Below are 12,355 nucleotides of genomic sequence, written 5' to 3'. Positions count from 1 at the left end.
ACTTCTACTTCTATTAATCATTTCAACGTATTTCGGCAGTTAAGGTAGGCGTAAAACAACATGACCCTATTCGATCCTAAATCTCATTGAATTATTATTTCACGCGCAAGAAAATGTTCGTATTTCCCTTATATATCTTCCTATTCCCTACTTCACTTCTATGAGTAATAAATCCACACTGGTGGCGAACAATCGATTTATACAAATCTGATGATGGCTGAAAACCAGTAAGACAAAACGTTATAATCGTGTTTCAGTATGTAGTAATCACCGAAAAAGATCAATAATCTGCAAATATAACAATCGACGGTGACTAAAACCCTAAAGATTTTCGTCTTTTAACCCATAAATTCAATTTATGCGTTAACATTTTCATTCCAAATTTTCTCAATTAAGTGGTACGTATGGTCAGTAGTCCGGGACACGGTTATATGAAAAATTTAGATTCTCGCTCCAGTCTACTTTTTGGATTGCATTTAGGTCCCATAACAACTGTGCAAAATTTCAGCTCGATCGGAGAAACCATATTTTAGCGCCAGCCGTTCAAAGTTTGTATGGAATTTACTATGGGAAAGCTTACTTTTGCAAACAAAAATCGCCAGAGGTCGTCCATTGACCTCTATAAAAATTCTGAACACAGATCTCGATGGTTATTTTCACGATGAACAACATTGCCGAAGACCGCAAAGCAATCCGATGCTTGTGAAAATAGTTATTGAGCATAGACTATTCGTTAATTTTGCCCGATTTTGTTATTATTGTTATTCCTTTGCGTGTTAATCAACGTCGCCTTGCCAATAGGTTTTCATTGAATAACTTTTTTCACAAGTGTTGGATTGTTTCGCGGTCTACGGCAATATTCTTCATCGTAAAAATACCTATCGAGGTCTGTATTCACAATTTTTTCATAGAGGTCAAGGGTGACCTCTGGCGATTTTTCTTTGCAAAGGTAAGTTTTCCCATAGTATATCCCATACAAACTTTGAACGGCTGGCGCATAAATATAGTTTCTCCGATGGAGCTGAAATTTTGCACAGTTGTTATGGGACCTAAATGCAATCCAAAAAGTGGACTGGAGCGAGAATCTAAAATTTATCCCACACTAATGGTCAGTCTATTACTGCGTGACAAAACATTATTTGCCGGGAAAACTAATTTTCATTTACATTTGAAATTACTTGTTTATAGTTAAATTTCTTATTTTGCATAATGTGCATCGTCTTCTTCTTCTTCATCTTGGCATTACGTCCTCACTGAGACAGAGCCTGCTTCTCAGCCTAGTGTTCTTATGAGCACTTCCACAGTTATTAACTGAGAGCTTTCTTTGTCAAACTGCCAATATGCATCGTATGAGAGGCAAAAATTCAATATTTGCATCAGTCTTATATTTATTATTGATTGTTCGTCGTAACAGGTCGTAACGAAAAAAAAAAACATTATTGGGTGGATTACTCCTCAAAAGTTTCTTATCATGAAGACACGGCAATTCTTTTCTTTTTATAGAAATATAAACTCTATGAAGATTCATGAGCCGTTCAGATCTACACGGTTGTTCGTCCGGCTATCTACAGTTCGCACAATGGTAAAATCAAATTCAATTAAATTCAATCAAAATTCTATCCCTTATTTCATCACCCCCTACAGTCCAAATCAGCCGATCAGCTTCGCCTTGGCAACTACAGCAACTACTACGAAATCCGCGATCAGGAAAACCGTCCGAAGTGCATAGGGCAAAGTCTACCGGAATGTTTCCGTAAGTTGAATTCCTACGGAAACTCCTCCACCCTGTACCTGATGGACATTGGTTGCAACGTTGGGAAGTTGACCCACCAGATTAGGGAAGTGATACAAGCTGCACCACAAGCCCAAAATAAGCAGGTGCAAGCATTTGGAGTTGATATCGATCAGTCGCTTATCAACAGAGCCACCGAAAACCATGGTTCGCCACATCTGCAGTTCTCCCAGGTTGACATCGGAGCTGTGGCTCATGGCGAGTCCGAGGATCGCATTCAGCAGTACATGACGGACAAACAAATTGATCGATTTGACTTTGTTTGCTGCTTCTCGGTTCTTATGTTTATCCATTTGATACGGGGAGACGATGGCTTGAGGACAGTGCTGGATTACGTTTGCGAGCGGACAAAGATTTTAGTTCTAGAGCTGCACAGTTGGGATAGTTACGTTACTCAGTATGAAAATCATCGCCAGAATGGGGGCGACTATGAACACTTCCATGATTTACGTTGGAAAGGAGAAGACTTCATTAGAAAATATGTGATTTCCAAAGGATTCGTTGTAATCCGTGATTCGGCGGAGAAAATTCCGCCAAGAAACCGTGCCATTGAGATTTTTTGTAAGGTGTGATATAAACAGATTTGTTGATTTTGGAATTGATAAGGGGCTGTCCATTAATTACGTAAGACAATTTTGATGGTTTTTCCACCCCCTTCCTCCATAATACGACTTTATGAATAAAAAAAAAATGTATGGAAAGTAGTAAATCTTAAACCCCTCCCTCATAAATTCTTAAGTAATTAATGGACGACCCCTACTGATATGTTATTATGATTAAGAATTACATTAAAATATTGTCTTCAATTATGTTATATGAAGTCCTGTGTATCATTTCATTTAGTAATTGCCGTTATTATATTATTTATTTATTTGATTTTACATCAGTTCACTTGATAAAACCTCGTTAATAATATTTCGCCAATTCACTCGATTAATGACCACTTCATTCCATCCTCGATTGCGACCCACGCTCTCCAGATCCTGGGGCACCCAGTAAATCCACCTAGCTCGTTGCGATCAACACCTTCTTGTATCAACCGGAGCTTCCGTATTTGCTTCCGAAGCGAACACCATCTTTTTAGGGTTGCTGTCCGGAATTCTTGCAATATGCCCATCGTATGCTTCCAGTCTTGGCCACTTTCTGGATACTGGATTCGCCGTAGAGTTGTGCGAGCTCGTGGTTCATCCTTCGCCGCCACACACCGTTCTTCTGCACACCGCCAAAAATCGTCCTAAGCACTCGAAGTCCGAAAACTCCAAGTGCTTGCAGGTCCTCCTCGAGCATCGCCCAGTAAACACAAACTCGTATACGATAGCGCATAAGAGTACAAATGTGGAGGCGATATACGCACATGCGCCATAAGGCTGCATGCAAGATGTAGGTATATCGCCTCCACATTTGTACTCTTTTATCCCATCATATACGATCGTGTGTTTACTGGGCGTACTCGTTTCATGCGTGTAGAGGACCACCGGTCTTGTAATCGTCTTGTACATGCTACATTTGGTGCGGAGACGAATCTTTTTTGACCGCGTCGACCACCTTGAACCTATCCCCGTCTATCGTAACACTGTTTCCTAGGCGAGGCCTGTCACGCTCAGCTCCACCTGCTGCCTCGCGTTTCAAACGGGTGTACATGTCTGTTACCTTTTCAAATATTCGGCCGACAATGTCCAAATCATCCGCGAAGCAAACAAATTGACTGGATCTCTTGAAAATCGTATCCCGTCTGTTAAGCCCGGCTCTCGCCATAACACCTTCTAGAACAATCCAGCTTTTTACGCTAGCTATAAAACTACAGGGGGTGAATTATATTTGACATTTCTTGTCCACAAGTTTTATAGCTGGATCTCAGTAGGCTGTTATTTAAGATTGTTGATTGTTCTGTCAAGAATATTCGCTATTTACACTTGTTTGTACATCATGGTAGTTACAGGAGCTTCAAATTCTATTTTTTTCAACATTTTACTTTTTTTGGTAACAAATTTGATTTATTTTTAGGAATACAATGACAGCATCCTAAAAACTCCGGAATAAGCAAATATATGAATACGATAAGATCTGCATCATGGTTGAAATTTCTATAATACCTAGTATAAGCCAATATGAGAGCGTCCATGAATATGAGCTATACATGGTTGGTGGCCCAATGGGAACGTGCTGGAAGGCTTGTTCAAATGAACAGGGTTTTTCTGAAAATCGGGAACGAGTTGCTGTCACCTCGAGTAACGTGAGATGACTTATATCAACTAAATAACAGTGTGTCGAGTTTTGACACCTTATTCGACACCAAGTCTTACCTCTTCCGATTATTAGATTAGCAAGATATATCGCATGATTAAGGAGAGGCTAGTCTATGGAAATAGATTGGTATTATTTTCGATTAATTTCGTACAATCGATAGATTCTAAAATATGTGGGAGAAAAAAGGTTGTCCCAATAGCATGGCACGTAGAACACAAGAAACTCGGTCGAAGACTTGGCGATCTACGCCTTTAACTTTTTATAGTCTGTTTTTGAATAAAATATCACTAATCACTATTTAAACTTATAATATTTCCGAACACTTTACTAAAGCACAAGGGCGTTCAGTGGAAATAAAAAATCCGTTGCTCAATGGAAGGTCCCGCTGAAGAAAACATTTGAACATCTTATTTTTTGTCCAGCTGGTAAAGCCATGCAGATTCTTCATGACGATTTGACCTGTTCTCCCAAATTGCTGCTCTCAGACGGTCTTTATTGACCTAAAATAACGAAAATAATGAAATAATTAAACAAGAAACATTTTTTTTCTATTTTGAAAACCAAGAACGAACACTTCTGACGTTTCTTGACCATTTTTTACATCACAAAGCTTGCTTTGATTTTGCCATAAAGAAAATTATAGTGTGGGCAAGACATGTCAGAAGAGGGTGATTCAAATTTTATGGCATGCTAGCGTAAAAAGCTGGATATGGTTCAACAGGGACGTTAACCCATCACCTTTTCGTAGTCCCCGGTGGGGTTCAAATGAACTGGAATGTTCGACTGAAACCTTTACACAATTTTGCAAACATTCAATGGTTGCTCTTATCAGTCTCGTGTCGAAGTGCTGCTTCCGCTTTTCGATTACCTCACGCATGTCCTTCAAGATGATCTCATACTTATCCCTGCACATCTCGGCTCGCGGCATCGAAGCCACTGAGGGATGCGTTAAGCTTCTGATAGAATTTTCGTGTTTCTTGAGATCGGCACAGCTGCTCCAATCCCTCCTTCGAGCGTTACGTAACTTGTGGAGGGCGCTCTACATACATTGTACGTTATTCTATGAAGGATATTCATCTTCTTTTTTCTTTCACTATGGGCAAAGTGATGTTTAAAGCGCGACTTGATTTTGTTTTTTGGCTTAGTATCCGTTCATTTAGAGCGGATTGAAAAATTCCAGTTTCGGAAAAATCTGAAGATTCATTTGGGTGAGGTTCCATTGACTGGTAAACTCTGCTTGGCCAGTTACTGACTATGGAAACAGGAAATTCGTATAGTTTTTCCAAGATCAAATTTTGATTTTGAGCTTGATTGGCCGCCCGTGGATGCACTCCAGTATCGCCAGATCAGCTGCACTTACACAAGGAACCAACCGAATGACTGCTTGGGACTAACAGGCATCCTCAGTGTATAAGTGCTGGTGATCTTCTATTTTTAGGCAACAATGGCACCTGCCACGTCAGAATGCAGACCAATGAGGGGAAGGGGGAGGAATTGATGATGCATCGAACTGACTCCCACGTGGACCGTATATTCCACTGCATCCACGTCAGTTCATGCGGGAGTGTATGGATTGGGGGAAAGGCATGGCAGAGAGGTTTGCTTTTGTGGTTAGCAGACTGCCTATGTATCAGGCGTAAGAAAGGCGTGCGCGTGGAAGTAGGAAGCGTTAGGGAAACGGTTTCTTGTCCGTCTCTGGTTCTAGCGTTTGCTATGAACGAATAGTATGAGTGGGATATATTTAGAATGGAAGATAGAAGCAAGTGAGAGATATACAACTACAAAGTACGAGGAAAGGGACGGGCCTGGGATTGAACCCATGACCTTCTGCATATGAAGCAGAAGCGGTAGCCATCAGACCACCAACCCCGTCGGCTTCCAAGATCAAATTTTGATTGCTTGTGTCTTCATAAAAAAATCATAGAACTGTTTTAAGAACATTTTTTCAAAAAAATATTCTTTCAGGAATCTCTCCACGGATTTGTCCAGAAGATTTTTCTAAAAATACCCCTTATAATTCTATGTGAAATTCAAGAAATAATATTTAAAAAAAAGGGTGGTGTTTGATCCTTTGGTCATGTCGCTTGCTCCTGCGAGGGTGGGTTATGTGTGCAGGATCAATCGTGTTGCGCGTCACTCGTGGATCGCGGATTGGATATTTTTTTAGTTTCAATTCAAACCCTTCTTTTCGTTAATGAAAACCATTATGGTTAGATTAAAAACTTGGAAATATGTCTCGGGTTAATATAATATAGCAAACTGTCACAGCTTTCTCAAAAGATACTTTCAAAATTATAGTACTCTATGTCCTGGAGGGATCTCAAAAAGACGAAGATACAGTCGAGTTTCGTTCGTTGCACTATTTTTATGTGGGCCACGTTTTAATTGAGCTCCCGTTAGTTGGGCTATAGCCCATCTAAAGCGAAGGCAGACGTCATTTTCTAGCTTAAGAAGCAATTTATCAATGTTGGTAACTCTGTTTTTCGTTTGCTCTGTCATTTGACAGCTCGAAACTCAGCCCGATTAGTGAAAATCTTTCACTAAGTGGGTTACAGGTTCAGTACAACGGTTTATGGACAAAAGGTTGAAAGTCAAAACGTCGAAAGGACAAAAGGTCGAAAGACAAAAGGTCGATAGACAAAACGTCGAAAGGACAAAAGGTCGAAAGTGGGAAATTTTATTTATTATTTATTTATTATTTAGGGGCTTATTTTATAAATCGAGCAGATTCATGTGACTCGTCTGTATTCATTGTCGATCAAAGCAAGCATGCATATTTCAGATGTCACCCGTCGACTCCCATAGTAATCCAGTCACATAGAGTGACAACTGTCGAAAAACTCGAGTGACAGAGCTGAGTCGAGCAAATTTTTCGGTCGACAGTGACTCCAGTCGAGTCATTTTGATCGACTCGACTTATAAAATAGACCCCTTATTCAAATACGTAACTCAAGATTCACATCTTATAATGTTACATTCTAGGTAAATGGTGGATTTGACATTGAGTTTACTGAATAATTTTGATTTAGATTTACAAATAATGGAATTACTGGTATCTTATTCGAAGTGCTCAAAAATTCTCCTTCTAAAGTTTACTAATCCACTAGGTTGAATCATGGTTACATCATTGGGTAGGGAATTCCAGAAAGCGACACCTCACACGAAAAATGTACCACCATATTTAGCAGTGCGATGACGTGGAATAACGAATTTCTTGGATCGACTTCCTCGGAAAACAGACAATTTCTCAAATAAATAACCAGGCATTTTATTGTTAACAAGGTTAAACATAAATAAGCAGCATCTCGTTTTACAAAAATTATCAAACGAGCAGCCTATTAAACGATGCTGTAAATGAGATACATGAGACATTCTTCCTAGACCGTACACAAAACGTACACAGTTATTGAGCGCAACACGCATTTTCTGTACAGCGAATGCAGATGATTGCATGAGCCAAAGATCGCATGCAATAAAATAAGGTAAAATTAAGCTTTTGAAAAGTTTTATTTTAACTTCCGTTTTAAGGAATGCCGCTTTTAATTGGAGCGTTCTTAATTTAGCATATATTTTTCCACATTGACTCAAGATAACAGAATCCCATTCAAAATTAGATTTAATATTGAAACCAAGAGTCACAGCAGTTTCCACATATTTTAGAGATACATTGTTGAGTTTTATATCAGGTTTCATTTGTCTTTGATTACTGGTACTTATAAACATAGCATGTGATTTATTAGTATTCAACGAAAGTTTATTTTTTGTAGCCCATTTGAATATGGAATCTAGGTCTTCATTGATTTTGCGAACGGAAGCAACGGAGTGTTCTATGTATACTTGTACATCATCCGCAAAAATGTGAACATAGCAGTGTTTCAAGATGGATGGAAGATCGTTAATATATAGAGAAAATAATATTGGACCCAAAATAGACCCCTGAGGTACCCCTGAGGCAGTATGTAGGAATTTAGAAAAAACTCCATTATTGAGAACTGTTTGAAATCTATTCTCTAAATATGATTTTATAAGATTCACTGCATCAAAAGAAAATCCATATATTTGTCGTAGTTTTCTACACATTATGCTATGGGAAACGGTGTCGAAGGCTTTAGAAAAATCCAATAGGACTAGCAGCACCGGTTTTCCTTGATCTAAAATTATACCAATATCATCCAGTACCTTAAGCATCACTGTTTTTGTGCTGTGCTTTGCCCGATATCCAGATTGATAACATGAAAGCATATTGTGTTCGTTAATATAACCACAAATCTGTTTTTTAATATTTTTTTCGAAAACCTTTGATAGGGCGCAAAGTATGCTAATGGGGCGTAAGTTGTTAATTGAGTTTATTGAAGCTTTCTTTTTTATAGGAATTATTTTAGCTTTTTTCCATGCCGTGGGGTATTGACTAGATCTTGAGATTGCATTAAACAAGTGAACAATTGGGTTAATTATCAGAGGTGAAACCATTTTTATAAATTTAAGGGGTATATTGTCGAGTCCAACAGCGTTCGATTTTATTTCGTATAAAGAGTTGATAACATCAACATCACTGATTTCACTAAAATGAAAAGAACCCCACGCTGAACCAGTACTACATGGGGTAGAATCAATTGAAGTTGAAAATTTTTTGTAAAAGCAATCGTTAATCTCATCAGCAGTAAAATTATTAGTACTTTCAGGTGTGGTATTGGACATATTAAATGATTTAAGTCTCTTCCATAGCTCAGTTGAAGATAACCCAGAATTTAATTGTTCTCCATAGAAAATTTCTTTGGCTTTACGAATTAGAAGATTTACTTTATTACGCAGTTGCTTGAACAAGTTATGATGCGTGACATCGCGTGTAACCTTCCATTGCTTAAAAGCCAAATCACGATCAACCATCGCTCTGCCTATATAACTATTGAACCACGGATTATACATTTTCCGCAGTGGAACGTTTTTCAATGGTGCATGGCGATCTAAAAGACATTCTAAATGGCTGTTAAGCAAATTAGTAAGTGTATCAGGACTATTGATTGAATAAAAATAAGCCCAATTTATGGATTCAATATCGTGTTTTAAACGATCAGAATTAATTCTACTGTAATCACGATGGGATATTACATTATCCATATGCGCTGTGTCAAAGTTCAACGAACTGAAAATAACATCATGATTCGAGAAAACAGGTGCTTCAATTTGATTGAATCGCAAAACTTCTGAAAAACTGTTTGATATATGGAGGTCTAACTGCGAAGAGCCACTTCCATGAAAAAAAGTAGGTTCACTACCAATGTTGTAAAGATGGTGTGTAACAAGCAATTCACGTAGTCTCATAGCTTTAGGTGAATCCAGTAGCATATTTGTATTGAAATCACCTAGGAAATGAATATGGTCATAAAAACTGCCATATTTATTTAGCAGTTCATCTAATACTAGAGAACAATCAGCGTCTGGTGGATTATATACAGTTCCTAAAAGTATTTTAAAATTGACTAGAATAAGTTCCACTAGAATAAACTCAGTACGGGCAACATTATCACAGCTAGTTGTTTCGATCACATTATATCTAATAGTATTTTTTATATACATCATCACACCTCCTCCTAAACGACCAACTCTATCGCATCTTATTGACTGATATCCATCAAGCATTATAACACTGTCATCAATGTTATCATTGAGCCAAGTTTTATTGATGCATATAACATCAACATTAGATGCAGCAACTATTCTACGCAGTTCATCCAATTTTGATAACCTACGGGCACAAATACTCTGGCCGTTTAAACAGCAAATTGAAAGTTTTCCAGGATAAAACGCGGATTTCATTACTATTCCTGGGGTACACCAATTCGTGGTAGTGTCATTAGTGTTGAGATTATCCATTGTCAAAAACATGAACAGCAAACTGAAGAAGGAAAAACATTTTGAGCACTATACTGATAAAAGAAAAACAAACAATATTCACAAAAACATACATTATTCACAAAAAATCACATGAACAAAAAGTATTCTCTTTAGCAAATCAAATGAAAAACCACCAACAAACTAGCAACACTGATCAACATAGCATAATAATCACACATGATATCTGCTTGCAAGTCATCGTCATCAATGCACGGTTGTCTCCATGTAGTGCACCATCCAGTAGCAACAGCTGTTGATGAAGTAACTTTTAGGAAGGATACAAGGAATAACGTTGGGATCGGATTGGTAGGAAAAAGAAAAGCTTTTTCGGAGAGGTATAACATAATCTGATAAAAAGGAAAAGGATACATGGATTTGCAAGGAAAGGAGTGACAGGAAAACGAATAGCATTGGATAGGGTTAATCAGCGTGATGTGAACAGCTCCAGATCATGTATAGATGAAATCGCTTTCCCAGCTCCTCCATTCATCGGTTTCACGAAAACGATTCCGTCCCTTGAGTAGACTGCCTGGAGTTTATCATTCATTTTCAACTGCAGGGCCTTAGAGCGGATTTCTCTGGCAATTGGTGTTAAGTTCTCATTTATGTAAGCTCTCTTGTTGACCGAAAAACCGATTTGCGATAAAGAGAGGTTGTGAGATCGCAAATAGCGAGAATAGAACTCATTTCTCTGGGTGTTAAACGCAAATTGGAGCAGAATAATTGGTGCCGCTCCCAATGTCACTCCGGGTTTCGACAATCGACGTACATCAACCAGTGGGATATTATTTTCAGGGTAACCCAGAGAACGACACCAAGCCTTAACGTAGCTCCAGAGATTTTCTCCTTGGGTATACGGGACGCCGCTGATGATAAGATCGTTTCGCTTTGTAGATCTATCCACCATGTGAGAAACATCGGTTTTTGTTCCTTCGACGGATGAAACAAGCTCACTTACAGTTTTATTAGTTTCCTCGCGAAGTTTGTCTATGTCAGAAGTGAGCTCAGAGCGCAGTTGAGTGATCTGTGACGAGAGCTTGTCACCCATCTTCTGTATATCATCCTTCGTACTCCTCTGGAACGACGCAAACTGTGATTTGACAAGTTTCGCTAGATCGGCGACAGTCATGTCGGGAGTGCTTGTATTCCGTTGTTGTGAGACAGAGTTACTTCTGAGTCTCATAGAGTTCAAGTCTTCCTCGGACATATTGATGTTAACGAGCGATAAACACAAAAAGATGGCTGAAGATATCCCAGACTGGATGTAGATGTAACGAATCCAGCAAAAATAAACCGTAAATCGTGGTTGAGACGGTATAGTTCAACGGTACAACTTTGAAGTTGTTGCAATCTTGTGATTCATCGATGGTTGGTGATTTTACGTAACGAAAATAGCACTTTTTGTTGACTGTGATGCACTGCAGTTCACACAAACGTCATAGTCCACCGACGTCACTCACTAGACCACTTCGTCTTGCCATCAAGTAGGCTGTTAGAAAGCGCTATGCAAGTCCCGTGTAGAAAATGTCAGATTATTTTTCTCCCGTTTTCCCCACTATTCCGATGTGTTTCTTATTTTTTTTCTTCGCACAAACACGTCGGAGCTCTGGACGAATTGAACAGTGAAAGAATCATGTAAGTCCAATCACCCTTTCTCAAGCCATTTCGTGACATACAAACATCATTCCATTTTTATTTATATAGATTTGCTATTGTTATCCAAATTTCGATGAATGAATGAATCGAGTCTTGATTTCAACTAAAACATTTTTTTGCACTTGAATGAGAACAATGCAGTCAAACAATTTTTGTAGGTTTGAAAACAACTCTACATACTTAATCCTTCAAAACTTTCAGGTTGACATCTTGTCCAAATCCTTGTTTAAAATTAAAAGTTTATAGATGTCTGGGGGCCCAGATAGCCGTAGCGGTAAACGCGCAGCTATTCAGCAAGACCAAGTTGAGGGTCGTGGGTTCGAATCCCACCGGTCGAGGATCTTTTCGGGTTGGAAATTTTCTCGACTTCCTAGGGCATAGAGTATCTTCGTACCTGCCACACGAAATACGAATGCAAAAATGGTCATTGGCATAGTAAACTCTCAGTTAATAACTGTGGAAGTGCTCATATGAACACTAAGCTGAGAAGCAGGCTCTGTCCCAGTGGGGACGTAACGCCAGAAAGAAGAAGAAGAAGAAGATGTCTGTCAATGTCGCATCGGAAAAGATTATGGAATTTTACACTATTTTCATAGACATGAACATTCTTTAACGTAACAAATGTCTTCAGCTCTATTGGTAAGCAATAAAATCGTATGACATTGTGAACAATTTCATTCTTCTGATCAATTTCACCCGAATATACGGTACCGTAATCCGGGGTAACATTGATCATTTTTTTGAATATTTTTTAAATATTTCGTT

The 12,355-nt window shown here is 38.6% G+C and overlaps 1 protein-coding gene across 1 annotated transcript; it reads left to right on the top strand.

Moving 5' to 3' along the window:
- Nucleotides 1-1,452: 1,452 nt before the first annotated feature.
- On the top strand, nt 1,453-2,612 carry LOC5568093 (probable RNA methyltransferase CG11342). The gene is made up of 2 exons (XM_001651981.2): nt 1,453-1,582; nt 1,645-2,612. The coding sequence occupies exons 1-2, from the start codon at nt 1,472-1,474 to the stop codon at nt 2,362-2,364; spliced, it is 831 nt and encodes a 276-aa protein (XP_001652031.2). The 5' UTR covers nt 1,453-1,471; the 3' UTR covers nt 2,365-2,612.
- The last annotated feature ends 9,743 nt before the right edge of the window (nt 2,613-12,355 follow it).

The sequence above is a fragment of the Aedes aegypti genome, chromosome 2 (genome assembly GCF_002204515.2).
Source record: "Aedes aegypti strain LVP_AGWG chromosome 2, AaegL5.0 Primary Assembly, whole genome shotgun sequence".
Classification (NCBI taxonomy): Eukaryota; Metazoa; Arthropoda; class Insecta; order Diptera; family Culicidae; genus Aedes; species Aedes aegypti.
This window is presented reverse-complemented; position numbering and strand designations above follow the sequence as displayed.

Bases quoted from the DNA above. Each gene is read 5' to 3' on its own strand.
- LOC5568093 (XM_001651981.2), top strand. From the start codon at position 1,472: ATGAAGACACGGCAATTCTTTTCTTTTTATAGAAATATAAACTCTATG. The intron at 1,583-1,644 runs GTAAAATCAAAT...CACCCCCTACAG, and splicing joins TATCTACAGTTCGCACAATG to TCCAAATCAGCCGATCAGCT.